Source organism: Simochromis diagramma, unplaced genomic scaffold (assembly GCF_900408965.1).
Source record: "Simochromis diagramma unplaced genomic scaffold, fSimDia1.1 OVJJ01000822.1, whole genome shotgun sequence".
Taxonomy (NCBI): domain Eukaryota; kingdom Metazoa; phylum Chordata; class Actinopteri; order Cichliformes; family Cichlidae; genus Simochromis; species Simochromis diagramma.
Window position 1 is genome coordinate 8,493,100 of NW_024387520.1, and position 19,358 is coordinate 8,512,457.

Consider the following 19,358-nt stretch of genomic DNA (forward strand, 5'->3'; position numbering starts at 1 on the left):
TGGCTAAGAGGATCGATGGTATGGCTGGGCGAGTTGGCTTAGCCTCAAGCCTGACTCGGACACCTCCGCGCTTGCCCCGCTTCCTTGTCCTAGCGCACCGCTTTCGACGCCTCCTTGCCCTGGGAGGGTTAGCAGGCGAGTCCGGTGAGTTGCTAGGCCAGCTAGCAGGCTGTCGCAGAAGTCCTATCTCCCTTAGCATCTCAACGTCGTTAGTGTTCAAAACTTGGCAAATCTTGCTTCTCCGAATGTGTAAGAGAGCCTGACGACTGTACACATATTCCGACGTGGACTGGCGAGAAACACTTGCAGAAAGACACTTACTTGACGAACAAAACATCGCATTTTCGGGAGAGCGTGAGGTCGCTGCGTCTACACGCGCCGCCATTTGTGTATATATATATATATATATATATATATATATATATATATGTGTGTGTGTGTGTGTGTGTGTGTGTATATATATATACACACACACACACACACACACACACACACACACACATATATGTGTGTGTGTATATGTATATATATATATATGTGTGTATAAAAAACAAACAAAAAAAAAACAAAAAACACCCAGCACGCCCCTGCGGGCGGTTTATCCTTCAAGCTCGGGTCCTCTACCAGAGGCCTGGGAGCTTGAGGGTCCTGCGCAGTATCTTAGCTGTTCCCAGGACTGCGCTCTTCTGGACAGAGATCTCCGATGTTATTCCCGGGATCTGCTGGAGCCACTCGCCTAGCTTGGGAGTCACCGCACCTGGGGTCTTGCCTGGTGTGATAGACCCCAGCCTCTATGGATCTTGTACTCAGAGCTTGTTCTTGTGCTGCCATGATTAGTGCCTCTGTGCTGTCTTTCAGTCCAGCTTTGTCCAGCCACTGGTAGGATTTCTGGATATCAGCCACCTCCTCTATCTGCCGGTGGTACATACCGTGCAGGGGCCTGTCCTTCCATGATGGTTCCTCGTCTCCCTCCTCTTTCTTGGGTTTCTGCTGCCTGAGGTATTCACTGAGCACTCGGTCAGTTGGGGCCATCTTCCCAATGTATTCTTGGATGTTCGTTGTCTCATCCTGGACTGTGGTGCTGACACTCACCAGTCCCCGGCCCCCTTCCTTCCGCTTAGCATACAGCCTCAGGGTGCTGGACTTGGGGTGAAACCCTCCATGCATGGTAAGGAGCTTTCTTGTCTTTATGTCAGTGGCTTCTATCTCCTCCTTTGGCCAGCCTATTACCCCAGCAGGGTACCTGATCACGGGCAGGGCGTACGTGTTGATGGCCCGGATCTTGTTCTTACCATTCAGCTGACTCCTCAGGACTTGCCTGACCCTCTGCAGGTACTTGGTGGTTGCAGCCTTTCTAGCGGCCTCTTCATGGTTCCCATTTGCCTGCGGGATCCCCAGGTACTTGTAACTGTCCTCTATGTCTGCAATGTTGCCTTCTGGTAGTTCAATCCCCTCAGTTCTGACTACCTTCCCTCTCTTTGTTACCATCCGACTACACTTCTCCAGTCCGAACGACATTCCAATGTCATTGCTGTATAGCCTGGTAGTGTGGATCAGTGAATCGATGTCTCGTTCACTCTTGGCATACAGCTTGATGTCATCCATGTACAGGAGGTGGCTGACAACTGCTCCGTTCCGTAGTCGGTATCCGTAGCCAGTCTTGTTAATGATCTCACTGAGGGGGTTCAGGCCTATGCAGAACAGCAGTGGGGACAGAGCATCTCCTTGGTAGATCCCGCACTTGATGGTGACTTGTGCTATGGGCTTGGAGTTGGCCTCTAGTGTTGTACGCCACACCCCATTGAGTTCTTGATGAAGGCTCTTAGGGTCCCATTGATCTTGTACAATTCTAGGCATTCCAGTATCCAGCTGTGGGGCATTGAGTCATAGGCCTTCTTGTAATCAATCCAGGCAGTGCACAGGTTGGTCAGTCTGGTCTTGCAGTCTCGGCTGACTGTTCTGTCTACCAGTAGCTGGTGTTTTGCGCCTCTGGTATTCTTGCCAATTCCTTTCTGTGTCCCACTCATGTATTGACCCATGTGCCTGTTCATCTTAGCCGATATGATGCCTGACAGGAGCTTCCATGTGGTACTGAGGCAGGTTATTGGTCGGTAGTTGGAGGGGACCGGTCCCTTCTTGGGGTCAGGACCGTCCGACCTTCGGTTAGCCATTCCGGGTGTCTCTCGTTAACTAGCAGCTGGTTCATTTGTGCTGCCAGACGCTCGTGGAGTGCAGTCAGCTTCTTTAGCCAGTAGGCGTGAACCATGTCGGGCCCTGGTGCTGTCCAACTCTTCATACTGGAGACCCTTTCTTGGATTTCTGCCACTGTGATGGTTACTGGACCCTGTTCAGGGAGGTCGCTGTGGTCTGCCCTCAGATCCACTAGCCACTGAGCATTGCCGTTATGGGTTGCGTCCTTCTCCCATATGCTCTTCCAGTATTGCTCCGTCTCCAGCCTTGGTGGTGCTGTTCTCTTATTATTGTTCCCTTGCCACTGAGAGTACACCTTTGCTGGTTCTGTGGAGAACAGCTGGTTTATTCTCCTGCCTTCTATCTCTCTGGTGTACCTCCTCAAGCGGCTGGCCAAGGCTGTGAGTCTTTGCTTGGCAGTTTCCAAGGCCTCTTTTGTCGCACCTTTCTGCAACTCCGTTAGTTGGCTTACCTCCCTCCGTGCTACTTTGATCTTGCCCTCTAGCCTCCTTCTCCATGGAGGGTACTGCCCCTTGTGGCTGTTCAACTTGTAGCCAAGCATCTCACTGATCACTGCTGCCGTATTGTAGGTCAGCTTGTTAGTGTCGGTAATCGTGGTTGTAGGTATTGTCCGTAGTGCTGCATTAACATCATCTAGCAGACCTTCTGAGGGTACTTCACGTAATCTTGGTAACCGGCTACGGGGGATCTAGGTTTCAAGCTTGGCCATTATCCTATTTTTCAGGTCAGTTCCTCTCGCACTCAACGATCCTTCTCCTATCGCACTTGGGGCTATGTACCCAATCTCGGGTGGGGGTGATGATATCCCCCCCCTGACCTGGCGTCCTGACTCCTCCTTGCCGTAGCATTTGTGTTGTACCTCGTCGATCTCTAGCTGTGAGAGCAGTCCCTTCTTTCGAATGTTGGAACACTGAGCTACTAGTTGTTTCGCCGTCATTGTGGATGTTGGGTATCGAAGAATCCATAGGTCCCTCATCCTATTCATGTAGCCCCTTCCGCCGGGGTTACTTGCGTAGTAGCATTCCAACAACGCCCTGTTTTCGTCTCTTGCCCACCGATGCCTTCTTGTTCAGTAGCCCACTTTTCGTCAGGGTGCCCTGGTTCCTCAACACCTGACGCGGACCTTGTTGATCCGGGCGACGTCCGAGCCGGCATGCCTTCATATTTATCTGTCTCGCTCATGTCTGCGGTAGGCTCGCTTAGCATAGGGGGTCTAGCCTTAGGACCCTTACTGGATACAGACGCCCCAGGCAGGAATCGAACTTGCGATCCTGGGTTCCAAAGGCGTGTAGTCTAACCACTACGCTATCCAGCTGTATATGTATATATATGTATGTATATATATGTATATATGTGTGTATATGTATATATATATATATATGTGTGTGTATGTATGTATATGTATGTATATATATATATATATATATATATATATATATATATATATATATATATATATACTAGGGGTGCAACGATACACAAAATTCACGGTTCGGTTCGGTTCGATACTTTGGTGTCACGGTTCGATATTTTTTCGATACAAAAAAATGTTCATGCATTTTTAATTTGTCATTTATTAAAATTATAAATATATATTTTAACTCAAAAGTACAGTTTTTAAATTTAACCCTAACCCTTGTGCGTGTTTTTTATTTTGACAGCGAATGCGCACCTGCGGACCACTTATGTGCAGCCCTGGTTATTTAGCTCATCATATTGCAGCCACAGAAATTCTTTTGTCCATGAAACCATAAAGCTGCACTTTCTTTTTGCCTTATAGTCTGATTTGTCATAACTTCTCCGTTTTGTGGTAAGCTTTTCTTTGGCTGTCACTTCTTCACCCTGACCTGTCTTATTTGGCTCAGCAGAACTGAAATGCTTTTACACGCTCACTCACATAAGCTCAGCGATTCTCTGCGCGATCAACCTCTCATATGTTTAAGCTTGCTGCGGGAGATTTCACTTGTCATGTTTGCATAGTAAGCTAACGATTAATAAGACGATGTCAGAGGAATTTGTACACAAATTATCATCACTCACAGATCAGTGCTGTCGCTCTCTATACACAGTTCACACGATTGCAAAGTGAAAGCAAAAAAACAAGCGCAAATTCAAACGCGACTTCAATATGTCACATATTGACAGTGGCTCACCGATGCCAATGACATAATTACCCAGCTACATTTCTGAAAGAATGCAAAAGCATTGACATATATTTTTCCTACAATAGCCCGACGGGCAGGGAAGAGATAGATTTTGGTAGCCTGACTGAAAAAATCGCTAGCTCCGGGACGTCGGGCTAGCGATATTGCAAGCCCTGTATCTGATTGAGGAATCACTCATCTTTGGAAAAGAGAGTTTATTACAGAGAAATGGCTCTTTCCAAAATAAAAGCTATACTATCCGCTTCTTCTGGGCTATATTCTCAGCAGCATAAGGAGAATCATGTGCTAACAGCTGTCTAAATGACTCGGCTAAAGTTAGTAGCATGCTTGCTTTTTTTTGTCTGCTTCCACTTGTCTTTGCACTAGGATGATGTCGGCGTAAATGTGCAGTCATATTCGTTGTGTTCCCACTAGTGCTTTCAGGTTAATCTCGTTGAAATGACCTTAACGCCACAACACGGCAAATCTCCGTTAACGAGCTACCGCCGATCGCTCTAGACGGCAAACACGTTAACGAGCTAACTGCGCTAACACACTAGTTCACACCAATGTAATTGAGCATTGCATGGCACATCCAACATACTGTTTTACTTTAGTCCATGACTCGCTTACCTTCAGGGTCATACGTCACATGAAAACCAAAATAATTCCAAACGCCAGATCTGAATGTTGCAAGTAGAGCTTAACTTCTGTCTTGCTAGCTTGCCCTGCGCTCTTCCTTCTGACTATGCTGTCTGTGTTGAGCGCTCAGTGGATCTGCGCTCGACAGTGCAGCCTAGGCGGAGTAGTCGAACACAGATTCACTGAGCACTCAACACAGACAGCATCGTCAGAAGGAAAATTGATAAAATAAATTACAAATGTTGTATTGTTCGATACATATGCGTACCGAACCGAAAGCACTGTATCGAACGGTTCAATATCGATACGAATATCGTTGCACCCCTAATATATACATATATGTGTGTGTGTGTGTGTGTGTGTATATATATGTATATATATGTATATATGTATATATGTATATATATGTGTGTATATGTATATATATATGTGTGTGTGTGTGTGTGTATATATATATATATATATATATATATATATATATATATATATATATATATATATATATATATATAAATCATTTTAATCCTGTATTTTTCCTGTAGTGTAATGAGGTTTTAAAACTGAAAACCACATTGCACCATAATAGCCTTGAGGTATTTTATGCAATAGTGCAAGTGCGAGTGGTAAACAGTTCTAAGGTTTCAGTACGGCACACAGAGAGCTCATCAGCTTTAACCTGGTGTAATAAAAGCAAGACGCAACTTGATTTCCCACTTGTTACTTTCCATTACAGTCAAATGGACCTGGCTCGCTGAACATCTCTCGCTCCACTTCATATTACCTCGTTAGCTTTTTCAGTGGTATTGACAGGATCGGGTTTCCCTGCATCAAAGATGAGTTTCTAGAAGCTGCTGCTGATGGGCCAAAAGAGTCTTACAAATCAGCTGATGTAACTCGTTGTGGCTATTGCAACACTGAATAGCCTGAACTTCTAATCCAATGTTTACAATGCCAGTGTTGTATTTAAGCAGTTTAAATATTTGTGACTTTACTGACTCAAACTTCAGCTCTGTTTTTTTTTTAGCTATCATGTAGCCAGTGCTTAATAATACTGCATGTAGCTTCATTGTGAATGATTTGCATATTATCTGCTTGTATTAACAGGAGACTGGGGGATGCGTGTATCTTGTTATGGAGGTGAGTTGTGTTTGAAATGCTAATGGTTGGTCTTGTTTTCATGGGAAAATGCAAATCTCATCCTCTACTTGGGCAGCATTGTCAGCCGAGCTGACGCTTGTCTTTCTTGTCTTTTCAGTATTGCAATGGAGGTGACCTGGCAGAGTACCTTCATTGTAAGTTTGCTGCAAAACAAATGGCTTAAAGCTCAGAATCTGTGCTGCACAGTTTTTGCAAAAGCACAAAAGAAAAACAGGACATTCACACCTTATCTTTCCATTGCATTGGGGTGCTTGTTAACATGTCGTACTGGTCTGGCTTTTAAGGGGCTTAGCTCAGCTTTTTTGTAGTGTTTTGAGGGACTAATAGGATTCTAACAGGGCAGTGTGACCTAAGAAGTCAGGTTTAAAGTTCATTCTGTGAATTATCATGAATACTACCAAGTACTTAACCTAGATAAAAACCTGTTGACCTAAAGTTTCTCTCCAGTGTTTGCCTACAGCGTGAAAAAACAGAGCAAAATGAGCAGCCTAAAAATAAACCCCCACCTTTTTTCTTTTTTCTTTTTTTTTTACAGTACAACATTAAATAAAACTTCTCTCACTTGGAAATTCCCCTAATTCAAGTTTCAAGCCGTGTTTCAAATAATGATGACACATGGAGTTAATTTTTCCTGGGGCTAGGCTTGCCCCGCTGGTGTGGAGTGTCGGTTAATACGGCCCCAGTGCCAGCGGTCCTTAAAGGCTAGAGCTGCCAATTCTGTGTCTCTGCCAAGGAGACACATACAGCTATTTGCAGCGCAGCACTCGGGCACATTTGGCAACGTTCTCGCTGCTTCCACATGACCTCACCCATCTGTCACTCCCTTATGCTCTGTCCTCTGGTGGAAAACAAGACGGCTATGGGGTGCTGATGCACTGGGAGGGAGGGGGGTGTTTGGTGCAGCAGTAGGTGGTGGTGGTGGAATTTGGGGGGGGGGGGGGGGGGCTAGTGTGTCAGACAGCCTTGACTTTAATTTCTAATTGAGGCATTATGAATAAAATCTTCCTCCGTGAGGCATAGCAGCATTGACGCTGACACGTTACACCATAAATAAGTTACGGTGAACATGTGATAGCAAACAAAGTATATATTTACATCGCAGTCCTTACAGTATGTACATGTCAGATATTCCTCCAGATATCTGCTGGTAGCTGCAGCATTTCTATGCTTGGCTTTGCTTTCCTAGTGTATTTTCATATTTTGAGCTTTTAAAAAAAAAAAAAAAAAAAAAAGTCTCACATAAGTAAGCTAATGCATTTTCTTTTTATCCAGCATAATAAATCTTCCATCAGGCTGAATTTCTTTTTCTCTTTCTGTATCGGCAGCTAAAGGCACTCTGAGTGAAGACACCATCCGTGTATTCCTGCAGCAGATATCACGGGCCATGAAGGTCCTACATAGCAAAGGCATCGTCCACAGAGACCTCAAACCCCAGAACATTTTGCTCTGCCATCCAGAGGGGCGCAGGTCCAGTTCCATCAATACCACCTTTAAGTTAGGTAATGACTTACACCAGCATTGCATTAGATGGTCTAAATGTAAAATAAAAATGTGTTCATATAGATTTAAAAGGAAAACACTGTCACCTGTTTCTCTCACCCTCCAGCTGACTTTGGGTTTGCGCGTCATCTCCAGACAAACACCATGGCAGCCACGCTGTGTGGCTCTCCCATGTATATGGTAAGCATTAAAGTAGCTCACTCTGGTATCCTGTGCCAAGCAGGTGTGATGGAACCGTGCCTCTAAGCTGTTTTGGGGTGTTTTTTCGGCCACAGGCTCCCGAGGTCATCATGTCCAGGAACTATAATGCCAAGGCTGATCTGTGGAGCATCGGTACCATCGTGTACCAGTCTCTGACTGGAAAAGCACCATTTTATGTGAGTAGCACTTAAAAAACCCCCAAAAAAACCATGTGAACCAATACTAACAAAGACTTGCTAAGGTCCCTTGCATAATCACAAGCAGTCATGAAATTGTTTTGCCTCAGTTCACACAAAGGACAAACTAACTGATGTCAAAGTGTAACATGATGCATCTTGTTCATAACATTAAAAATGGAAAAACATGATTCGCGACACTGCCTGCTGGGTGATACTTTTCCACATCTTCTGTGTTGTTAGCTGGAAAACGTTGGAGCGCCTTGTTAGAAATGAGCCTTGTTTACCTAAGATGGGATGATGAGAGAGGCAGATGGAAATTACTGTGAGCCATTTCTGTGAACCCAGAGTAAATGCTGTTTCACAACCCCAGCTATTACTTTCCCCTCTTCACGTGTCTGCTCAGATGCCACTGTTGCACTGTTATTTGCAAGCTGCCTCAGCTGTGATTCACACATATATAGACACATGCCAATAGTTTTACCTCCTCGTTGGTTGAGTATTTTGTGCTAAAGTTGCCCCTTCTGTCCCCGTGTAGACAGAAAAACATTGTGTTTGGCCCTTTTGTCCGTTACATCTCTTGAGGTTATTTATATTGCAGTTTATTTCCTCTGGCAATGAGAGGGAAGGTTGCCTTTTATTTCTGCCTGGCAGGTCAGTGAGTTAAGTCCAAAGGTTAGCGAAAGGTGAGGCGCTGCTGCTGATGTCTCTGAGAGTGATGTTTATTTGGTTTAGCTGGCAAGCATTCATTACACTTTCGCCTTTCTGGAAACCTGATTGTGTTTATGCTTGGGCTATAATGGACCATTACACAACAGTTCATTCAGTTCAAATGCTTTTATATAGTGACAAATAACGACAACAGTCACCTGAACAGTCTTATTTTATAAGACAAAGACCTCACAGTATTAGAAAGAAAAACCACAACAATCAGACAATCCTTTATTAGCAACTGCTTGGTGACAGTGGGAAGAAAGAACTCCATTATGATGTCAAGAGACCTCCAGCAGACCTAGGCTTGGGTTATGGGGTGAGGGGATGGAGAAGAGAAAAAAGCAGTGGAGAGAGATCAAAATTTACATTTGTAAAGCTTTAGGCCAGAAGATCGGTTATTCAAATGCTTGTTTGTAAAGTCCAGACTCATTCATTTGCATTGTTGTAGTCTGTGGGTGGTCATCTCCAAGTCTTACTCTTGTCTCTGTGTCTTTTGTATACAGGCCAGCACACCACATGAGCTTCGTCTCTTCTATGAAAGTAACAGGAACCTGTTCCCCAAGTGAGTACGAACAGCTTTCACCCAAGCACTCCAGCCCCGAACATTTTTAGACATTACCCTGCAGGTATATATTTCTAGCACCAATGCAAAACATCACAAAACTTAATTGTTTCCCCAAATGGAAAAAAGACTGAGTTGAAAACATTTAAAGATGAGCCTGGAACAAAGCAACATGCATAACAAACAGAGGAAGACTGTAGAAAAAAGCGACATAAACTGGCATTACTAAGAAATCTACCCTGGATGCTGATAATGTTTGTCTATAAATACACATTTCTGTCTACGTGAATGATGTTTGATGTATATTTGGACACATGCACACACATATATAATTAGCTCTGAGTAAATAAGTCGCACAACACTTCTAAGAATAGTGCTGTTGTGGAAGAACCCATCCGGACACCTGACGGGAACGATCATCGACAACATTCTCCATCAGCAACTCTCACACAATTCATATTTTAGAGTTACAAACAACAGTGTGGAAATATAGAGAAATCCTTCTTCCTGTGAAGGATTTAATTCTCTATAAACAATTCTGCCTCGGCTTTGTTATCAGTGATTACAGAGGCCTTTGCAGCTAGGCCTCGTGGCTATTTGCAGTCGTTTTGAACGCAGCTTCTCTGATGTTCAGAATTTGGACTTGGAAAGTGTTCAGAGGGATTTATGGATTGTTTGCCCACTGCTTTCATGGTGTACTTTGCCTGCCTGTGTGTGGCTTGGAGCCATGCTTATCTTTTTCAGTGATTAAGCCGGGAGATGAGAAAGGCTCTGCCTGTGTGTGTGTGTGTGTGTGTGTGTGTGTGTGTGTGTGTGTGTGTGTGTGTGTGTGTGTGTGTGTGTGTGTGTGTGTGTGTGTGTGTGTGTGTGTGAGGGAATAGTTTGTTGTTTTCCTTTGGCTCTATATATATCCTGCCCTAAAGTGCCAGCTACTGGTCTGTATGGCTATTGCTTTCCATACTACCCACATACTGTAGGTCAGCACTTACATAAACACATACACTATGGCTGACTGCCTGGAGTGTCATGACACCTCAAGGTCTTGTACTGAAGCCATAAATTAGATTAAGATTTCATATTTTAGAGTTCACAGTATGGAACGTCTGAAGCAGTCTGTTTCTTAAAGCCATAAATATCCACAAAATAACTCAGTGAACAAACTTGAACATGAAGTCAAAATATTAGCATGATCTAAATAAAGGCTATAATACAGTGTAAAAAGCTACATAATAATGGTCCCATACTTTCTCCTCTCCCTACATCTTATTTTGTAATTAAAATGATTAGAATGATTAAATAGTGATAACCTTTAACAATTTGTTCTCCTGGGATTTGTATTATTAGCTGTGTTCTTACACATGCAAGTTTTAATAGAAAGTTGTTGTATTTTGCCAGCATCCCAAAGGAGACCTCTGATAACCTAAAACACCTGCTGTTGGGGCTTCTACAGAGGAATCATAAAGATCGGATCAGCTTTGGTAAGTCTGCCCCTTTTTATTAGTAAAAAACATAATTTAATAATTGAATTCAAAGTATTTTTCTTATGTCTTTATCTTTTCTTTTTCAGAGGAATTTTTTAACCATCCCTTTTTGGAAACAAGCTCATCAACAAAGAAATGTAAGTGTCACATTGTTGTGAGGACAGCTTAGTATCAGTGACGCCGTTATAGCTGAGGTCGTAACACAAGTGCTTTACTCAATTTTTTGTCACAGGCTCATCAGTCCCCGTGCACTCCTACCCCAGTTCTGGCTCCGGCAGCTCCTCTAGCAGCTCCTCCACATCTCAGCTGGCCTCGCCTCAAGTATGCACAAAGTTTTCTCATGAAGTGAAGTGACCTGAAACCAATTGGTCATACTGTGAAATCCATAATTAATATTAGTTTTCGTCACATCTGTGTTTTATCTTCACTCTGTCAGCATTCCGATGGAGAGATGCACCAACCTCAGCCCAAGCTGCCTTACACCCCTGTGCAGGACAAGCCTGGCTTCCTGCAGAAAGAAACAGCTAATCAAGATGGTAGATATATCCAATCTCTCACAGAAGATTATGTCTTGGTGCCTGCCCAGTTTCCCAGTAAGACCTCTGAGCATCAGGAGCACATCAGATTTATCAGGATGTTTTAGTGCATTATTTTTTGACATTAGCACAAAAAGACTGACTGCTCCTGTTGTGCTGCTTTACAGGTGAACATATATGTGAAGTAAATGTTGGGTCACCCCCAGAAACTTCCCTTAAAGACCGTGGGTGAGTGTTCCCTTCATGGCCTGAACACTGTATGGGTTCAGTTAAGTTTTATTCTTTTATGTAATTTTTAAATGTGTTTGTATAGGAGCTCACCACTGGCCGAAAGGGGCGCTGGATTCACTGGAAAGACACCCCCACGCTCTCCTATGCTGCGCTCTCCCCCCAAGCCTGTTAGGTAAGAGAAAGCCAGACTGTCAGAAAGCCAATTTTAGAGTTCAGCTCGTGGAAGATAAAAGAGGTCCGATATGGATAATTAAATTGAACGTGCAGCTAGATCAAACAGTATTTATATTCACGGTATATAGAACATGTTTGTTCCACTGCTGTTTATAACTGCTTTATAAAATCAGCTGCCCACTCTTCTGTGTTTCCCCTTTTAACCACGCAGCAAGCCAGCTGAAACACTTGGCAGTAACTTCAGCCCGTCTGTTCCCATTCCCGTCCCAACTCAGATTCAAAACTACCAGCGTATGCAGTGTGTCGGCTCTCATGGCTCCACCAGGCATGTCCATCCATCTTATCTGTGCACCAACCCCACCTCAGAGTCTTACTCTTATGCGTTCTCTGTTTCCTTTTTCTAACAACGCCTCATCTCATTCAGGGTCACGTTATACTGTCCCAGCAGTCCCAGCAGCAGTGAAAGCCCACCACAGTATGAAGAATGTGGATCTCCCAGTCCAGTCTTTACCTTCAACTCTGGAGGGAGCCAACCTAAACAGTCTTCCCCGCCAGGTAACTAGATCAGTTGGCTTCTGTATTACCTATGAAGGCATTCATCTGTATGTGTCATACACAAATACATCATTTTAAATTGATCCCAGTCAACTTTCATATACACAGGTGACTGGACATTGGAAATGCACACAGAAGAAGATTGTTAGAAGAAGGTTAAAAAAATAGTTAATTATTATCAGAGACCGATGTTTATGTGGCCTTTTTTTAATGTCTGAAAGGGGCTTTTGTTAAGCAGACCTATTCCACTGTAACCTTCCAACAGCAATACACACACTCTCAATTTCACCATCTCACACAAACATTTTTTTTGTGGATTTTTAAATTTGTTTTGAGGTAAACTGTCAGTATTTTATTTTCTCTGTAGCTCCTTTTGCTCTCACTCATCTGTGTTTTTTATTCTAAACTCCTACAGTCAACGAATGTGTTTACAAATATCATGTGCTCTTTAAAACAGTTGTTTTATATGTATAATTTTCTGTTCTCCAGTGGGAACAAGCCCAAAGACGTCAGAGCAGACTCTCCCACTCAGCACAAGAACTGGACTCCTCGCTGCTTCTCCTGACATGCAGGACAGGCCCAAGGTCAGCTTCAACATGCCATACAGACACAGTGTTGACTTAATAATAATAAACATTTTACAGTTAATATTAAGTCATCCACTCTACTCTGCCATTCTGTCTGTGACATTAGAAATTGTTTTGCAATGCACACACTGCAAAAACCGGGGTGATTTCCTTCCACATCTCTTTAAAACAGCAAATTTTTACACTTCCTATGGTGTCAGCGGATAATAGAAGATATAAATGGGCACAGAGGGAAAGATGTTTCAACAGTTCAATTTCCTTTTCAGCAGCAGGTTCAGCCAAGAATGCCAAACAGAACCAGGACAGTCCCAAACCTGCAATCCCTTGGCCCCACTTCCCAGGCCAACCTCAGCCGTAAAGCAGCAATTAAAAAGGGCCCTTTTAAAAGGTATGAGCAGTGTAATACTTCCACACTGTTGTTATAAATGGTTGAACTAAAGAAAGGCAGAAATGGTTAAAATCATTATGAATTTTTGACAATATTTTAGCATTCTGGAAAATTACAAGCTAATATTGCAAGTCTAATTAAGATTATGGGAGCCTGCTACTAAGAGATAACACACAGTCAAACATATGCTGGTTGATTAATTATTAAATGCTCACAAGGGTGTCTGTGGATATATTACATGTGCAGATCAGTGAGCACGGGAAGGTTATCTGACATGCTACTGAAGGCGGCCCTCGGAGCTCCGCTCTTTGAAGAAGGGAAAGACGAGAGCCTCAGCAGTGAGAAAAGCATGGAGATAACAGGTATCAGTGCAACATGCTAAAAGTAAAACCAGTCAAATGACTTCTAAAGGGACAGCGTCTGTTTTCAGTACGAACGAGTCCATTCATAAAACCACTGACTTAAAGTGATGCAGAAGAAGGTTTTACAAAATCACCGCACATGTAGGAGAAGGTGACACATGTTTGGTACATGCAGTAGGCACAAAGAGACCTTTGTGAAGTATCTAATTTAGTCACCATGACCACTGCATTACTTTACTTCAGTTCATCTAGGCTACCTTACCAATGGGGTAGCAGCCATCTGACTCTTCTTACTTGTTCCTACAGCACCCCCTGCTGGCTGTCATGGAGTTTTCCAGTGCTCAGACAGCCCAGTTCCTGTGATTTTCTCTATGGGCTCTCCATCCAGTGGAAACTCACCTCCTGATACCATGAGGAGGTTCTCAGGTAGGTGTCCTGACTTCCCTCACTACTAACTTTCTACTGAGGGCTTTTATTTTGAACCATCATTTTAGTTTTGCTTATAGGAAGGTTTAAATAAGTCTCTTAATTTCAGCATGCTTACGATATAACCGCTTAATCTGATTATAATGTGCTGCTTTTTGAGTTTGGACGTCACTGAGACTCTTAACTTTAAAAGAAAATTGTTGTGATTAACCAAGGAAAACTAATATTTCAGGTCATTTTCCATTTGTTAAGTGTTTATATTTTCCATCTTTTTTTTTTTTTAAAGCTACAACGTGTTATCAGTTAAATCCATTTACATATTCATGAATTATGTATCAGCTGTATGTGGTTAAGCTAACTTTGCCTTTTGTTTTTAAATACAGACACTCCCAGCTACTTAAACTCAGGTTGGCATCTTCAACGAAGAAACCGTAGGCACAGTGACACTGAAACAATGAATGTTATTCCACCCAGCGGCCTGATTTTTCATCCTCCAGAGCTCCCTGAAGACACATTAATGGAGGTACAGTCAAATGCCGATAGTGGTGAATACTCCAGGATCATCAGTAATTTACATTTGCGGGTTCCACATGAAAGGTTTCCACATTGAGAATATTTTATGTGCTCTTTTCACAGGAGGCTCACACGGATGCTCTGACTGACTTGCGGTTCACTTTGGCTTTCGTCCAGTGTGTCATGGAACTGGCTTCCTCTAAGGACCCAGGGCTCGAGCCCATCAGCAGTCCCGACGTTTCCTTCCTGGATCACAGCTTGGTGGCTGATCAGATCAGCCTTCTAAGTAGAGAATGGAGGTAAGAGGCATTACAGTTTCTCCACACGTGGAGTAGCTCTCTTTGTTTAATAAAAAAAGAAAATCTTAAAACTTCTATGTAATGTTCCAGCTATGCAGAGCAATTGGTGCTGTACATGAAGGCTGAAGAGTTTCTGTCATCAGCTCTGCGCAGCGCTAAAGAAAATGTCAAGAAAGGCGAGCTGTTTCCATCTGCTACAGTCAAACAAGGTGAGACCAACATTCCCTTCTGTAGATTTGTAAGGTAAAGGTAAACGTTCATAGTGTGAATTTCTTCAGAAATTGTGCTACCAATAGAATAGCTTGACTTAATTTAAAAGGAACTTGAACTATGATCCAGAACCTCCCATAATTTAAATCACATGACCATGTAGGTCAAAGTGTTTCAACATTATTTTACATATTTGGTTCAAAGCTCCAGACTGTGACTGTCTTTGTTACACAGTTAAAACCAGTTCTCTGCTTGCAGACTGCGCAAACTTAGGTGATTACCATAAAGAGTATGTAAGATGGACTTATCTTTAAGTCTGAAAAGTAAAGCATGCTCTTTAAGGCCACCAGGGGGCAATCCCTATGATTTCAAAAGGGCTTCCGCTCCTATCCGGTTGTTCAGTGATGACGTGACGAATCCTACTTCGGGGCCTAAAGTAGTCTGCGTTTAATATGGCTTTTGTGTTGTTAACATGTTTAATGTTATGTTTTTTCTTCTATTTGATCTCAAAAAGCTCCTAAAACAGTCGGTGATCACTGTTGACCTCCCTCGGCTTTTATTACCGCTAATCATTTATTTAAGCTCAGTTTTTAAAACCTTAGGATGTAACTACAGCCCAGCCCATGCAGCAGTATATGAATGACTAACCTCGTATTATGGATGGATTATCTCAGTTGTTCTCCTGGCTGAAGTTTGGTCCTTTTACAGCATCCTGCCATACATTTGTTCCTGACCACCGAGAACACTCACGTTAACTTTTATCGAGTGGAAAAAAAAGTTAGCTTGTTTATATTATGCTAACATAGCTGTGTCGCTAGCCCAACTTCAGTAACTCTACAAACGTCACTGCTTTTTAGTTTTCTGTCTTCATTTATGCTGGAAGTGATAACAGAGCTGTACGTTTTAATTTGTTTCCAAAACCCCGCAGTCAGGACATGCTATATTGTATTTAGATAGAAGCTAGCGAGCTAACTCCCTGCTAACTTCTAACTCCGTTAAATGTCATAAATTCCGTTTTCATGGATGCCTGGATGTTAAACTCAATTGTTACACCTGGTAGAGCAGAACGCTGATCATTTTATTAAAGATGAAAGACTTTAGACAGTTTTTCAACTCTCAGTAATGCCATAGTAATCGTTTGATATATGGACCTGCAGCGGAGTTTAGGTCCAGACACGGCTAGTGACGTCAGACTAAACAACCGGATAGACATCGGCAAGCAAATTGCCTTCTTCCCTGACATCTGTAAACACTTTAATCGTGGGTTTATACCCAGAGTCACTTCTCATGGGTCGCCCCGAGTAAAACGTTAAGTCCATTTTGTGAATTTTTATCATTCTAAGTTTCAGGAATGATTGTTATGCAGGGCATGTAGAGAAGATGCTGGCCTATGACTGCAGATTCGCATTCAGATCCACCCCTCATTTGTCACATCCAGTAACAAAAACCAACATGTGACATTGAAAACGCCCATTCTGACCCTTTAAAATTAGATTTCACAAAATAGTGGGCGACGTCATGGAGGCTACATCCATCTTTTATATCGTCTGTGGTGTTTACTCAGGATGCCCTATATTTGTGGCTACCACTGAAAAAGTAAACCAAGACATTATAAGAAACTGAAGTCATTCTTGAAACTCCTGTTGTAGGAGCACAACCACTTAGGCAGAAATATTGTGTGTATCTGTGTGTATTTATTAACAGTTAATGAAAGTACAAATGTTCCTGTATTAATTCGTTTTTTGGGTTTTTTTTTTTTTTTTTTTTGCAGTAATCAGGAAGCTGAATGAATTGTACAAGAACTGTGTGACCTACTGTCGCTCCCTCAGCGATCAACTGCAGACCTTCTTGCTTAACAAGCAGAAACTTATGGACAACTTCAATGCACTCACAGCAGAGAAGCTCATCTACAACCACACTGTGCACATGGTCAGCTCATTTCACAGGAGGATATTGATATTCACTCCAAGATGGACTCTGTCCTGTATATGCTATCAATCATTATCTTAGCTCTTTAAATATATGCATGTGTGTCTTGTTTCCCCCCCCCTCCATTCAGGTAAAGTCTGCGGCTTTAGATGAGATGTTCCACCATGGCACCACATCAGTGCAGCGCTACCATAAAGCCCTTGTGCTCATGGAGGGTCTGTCCCGAACCCTCACAGAGCAAGAGGACATTGATGGCATAGAAAAATGTACGTGGAAGCTCTGTGACACACAACCCATTAAAGAGAAATTTTAAATGCTAACATTAGTCATTGTATTCATGCATTTGTCATGTGGTCACTGAGTTGTTCCCTTATCTCTTTAGGTAAGCAATGCATTGAGCGGCGGCTCTCAACTCTGCACACAAAGCAGTATTTATGAGCTCCACGACTGCATCAATAGCAACTGCATTATCTTGCCTCATCCATCTGCCATCACTGTCTGCACTTTGATCTCTCCTAAGGGAAACGACCACTGGAGCATCTGCTCCTCTCATTTCTTCACCCAATCTGTAATTGAAAGGTAAATGCACAGTAAAGGTTCGAAAAGGCTGGAAGTTCTTGAAAAACAGGTTGGGTTATGAATGTTTAAAAGCTATGATCAGGTAAATCGTTTTCAGTATTTGTTTTGTTACAAACCGTACGTGTTAGTGTGTTTTGGTGTTTTGCACATAGAATGATGAGCTAAATTAAGAAATGATTGCAAGTGTTTTATACTTGAAGCAAAGATTACTTTGTGGTTTTCTGTGTTCGAAACATTTGAGTTATGTGTCTGGTGAATAATCACCAGCCTGCGGGACTCTGAAGAGTTTAAATGAGATGACCAAATATTGCCAATGTGTAGCAATACTTGTAAATCTGTGCCTGTTTTTTTCTGTCTTTGCATTATAACAGAAGAGTGAATATGAATGTATTGAAAGTATGTTCTAACCTGATACACAATAACTGCCTTACGACTGCCAGTCTTATGGCCATATAGTGTGGAGTGCAATAAGTATTCTTTGACATTTGAATGAGATTTGTTTTACACATGATCCAAAAATCCCTCCCTTGGGTGGGTGATATACTCAGCTATGAGGTACTTCAAGTGACTTTTTTTCCGTGTGTATCTATGCATATTTGGTTTTTTTTCTTGTGTGTGTTATACATTTGGAGATTTGCTGATTTTGAATTTGGAGATGTATGTTTGCATTCAATCCATCTGCAAACCGTGCATGGCACTAGGTGATTTTAACTAATTGTTTGAAGTCTGTTTACCAAATGCCTTTTGTATTGTTTTAAGACTGCCTGTCAAATGTTGCCAAGATAAGTTGTTATATGGTGTTTGATCAAAATAAATATTTATTATAAAGTCGCTGACAGTTTGCAGTAGAAATCAATTTCATTGTTCTTACTCAAATGTGGACTTTTATCAAAGCTTCTGTTTAATTCAAATCCATAAGTAATTATAGTTTCTTTATCATCAGGATTTAGCTTAAAGTATACAATTTTACTACATAATATTCTTGTTAACTAATAAGCTGTGAATGTATGAATCGTCCAGGCTTTATTTATTTATTTACCCGCCAAGATTTATTCAGTGTTATAATGAGCAAACATGCACAGAGGACACACTAGAGTAAAGAGAAAAAAAAACCCAAACTATTCAACAAACGTAATTACATTTTATAATACCAGGATATCATTTACGTTGCATATTATATGCATTCAACAAACCTAGGTCTTATTGTCTTGACTTGTAAAATATTACATCAAACAACATTGCTTCTATGTATGGAAAAGGAGATGAGACATGCTTTTATTTTCCAGTCCACAGTAGTCACATTTATACTACGAATACATTTTGAATGTTCTCAGTTCTTGTTTCACTGGGTAGATCCTATGCAGTGGTTTCCTTAAACTTGTTTTTGATAAAGTATTTATCACAAGTTTTTAGTGCTTTCTCTCACTGTGTATCACTAAATAAATCTTTGGAGACAGATAGTAACAAAATTAAATTGCTAATATTCTTATTAGAGCATTGTTCTTCTTCTTATATTATTATTTAAATATTCAGGGCTACCGATATAAAGCGGTCATAAAAATCTTCAGAATTAAAGCTTAGATGAGGAACATCAGTTTTGTAACATTATAGGGAATTTTTTCCTGGTATAGCATCAAAACTGCAGTATATTATTTTGGTTTAATATATATTTTGAATTTATAACGAAATTATCTGTATGATAAAAAGAAAAAGACGAAAGATTAAACAGCTCAAAGTCAGAATTCCATTATCATCTTTAATATTCAGTACCTTTGTAGGA

The 19,358-nt window shown here is 41.8% G+C and overlaps 1 protein-coding gene across 4 annotated transcripts in view; it reads left to right on the forward strand.

Moving 5' to 3' along the window:
- Positions 1-18,409, forward strand: part of ulk1a (unc-51 like autophagy activating kinase 1a) — a 23,392-nt gene extending 4,983 nt beyond the window's left edge. Inside the window, exons 4-28 of one of the 4 annotated variants that reach the window (XM_040019318.1) lie at positions 6,102-6,134; positions 6,253-6,289; positions 7,481-7,654; positions 7,762-7,835; positions 7,931-8,032; positions 9,250-9,308; positions 10,704-10,786; positions 10,876-10,926; positions 11,022-11,110; positions 11,226-11,382; positions 11,493-11,553; positions 11,639-11,728; positions 11,942-12,055; positions 12,155-12,285; positions 12,775-12,869; positions 13,139-13,260; positions 13,507-13,622; positions 13,929-14,048; positions 14,432-14,455; positions 14,546-14,571; positions 14,685-14,860; positions 14,951-15,069; positions 16,842-16,999; positions 17,130-17,265; positions 17,382-18,409. In XM_040019318.1, the coding sequence (XP_039875252.1) occupies positions 6,102-6,134; positions 6,253-6,289; positions 7,481-7,654; positions 7,762-7,835; positions 7,931-8,032; positions 9,250-9,308; positions 10,704-10,786; positions 10,876-10,926; positions 11,022-11,110; positions 11,226-11,382; positions 11,493-11,553; positions 11,639-11,728; positions 11,942-12,055; positions 12,155-12,285; positions 12,775-12,869; positions 13,139-13,260; positions 13,507-13,622; positions 13,929-14,048; positions 14,432-14,455; positions 14,546-14,571; positions 14,685-14,860; positions 14,951-15,069; positions 16,842-16,999; positions 17,130-17,265; positions 17,382-17,437 (2,403 nt within the window). In that variant the 3' untranslated portion in view covers positions 17,438-18,409. Of the gene's footprint in view, positions 1-6,101; positions 6,135-6,252; positions 6,290-7,480; positions 7,655-7,761; positions 7,836-7,930; positions 8,033-9,249; positions 9,309-10,703; positions 10,787-10,875; positions 10,927-11,021; positions 11,111-11,225; positions 11,383-11,492; positions 11,554-11,638; positions 11,729-11,941; positions 12,056-12,154; positions 12,286-12,774; positions 12,870-13,138; positions 13,261-13,506; positions 13,623-13,928; positions 14,049-14,431; positions 14,572-14,684; positions 14,861-14,950; positions 15,070-16,841; positions 17,000-17,129; positions 17,266-17,381 lie in introns of all 4 variants that reach the window. The other 3 variants (XM_040019315.1, XM_040019316.1, XM_040019317.1) reach the window with 3 other exon arrangements.
- Positions 18,410-19,358: the final 949 nt, after the last annotated feature.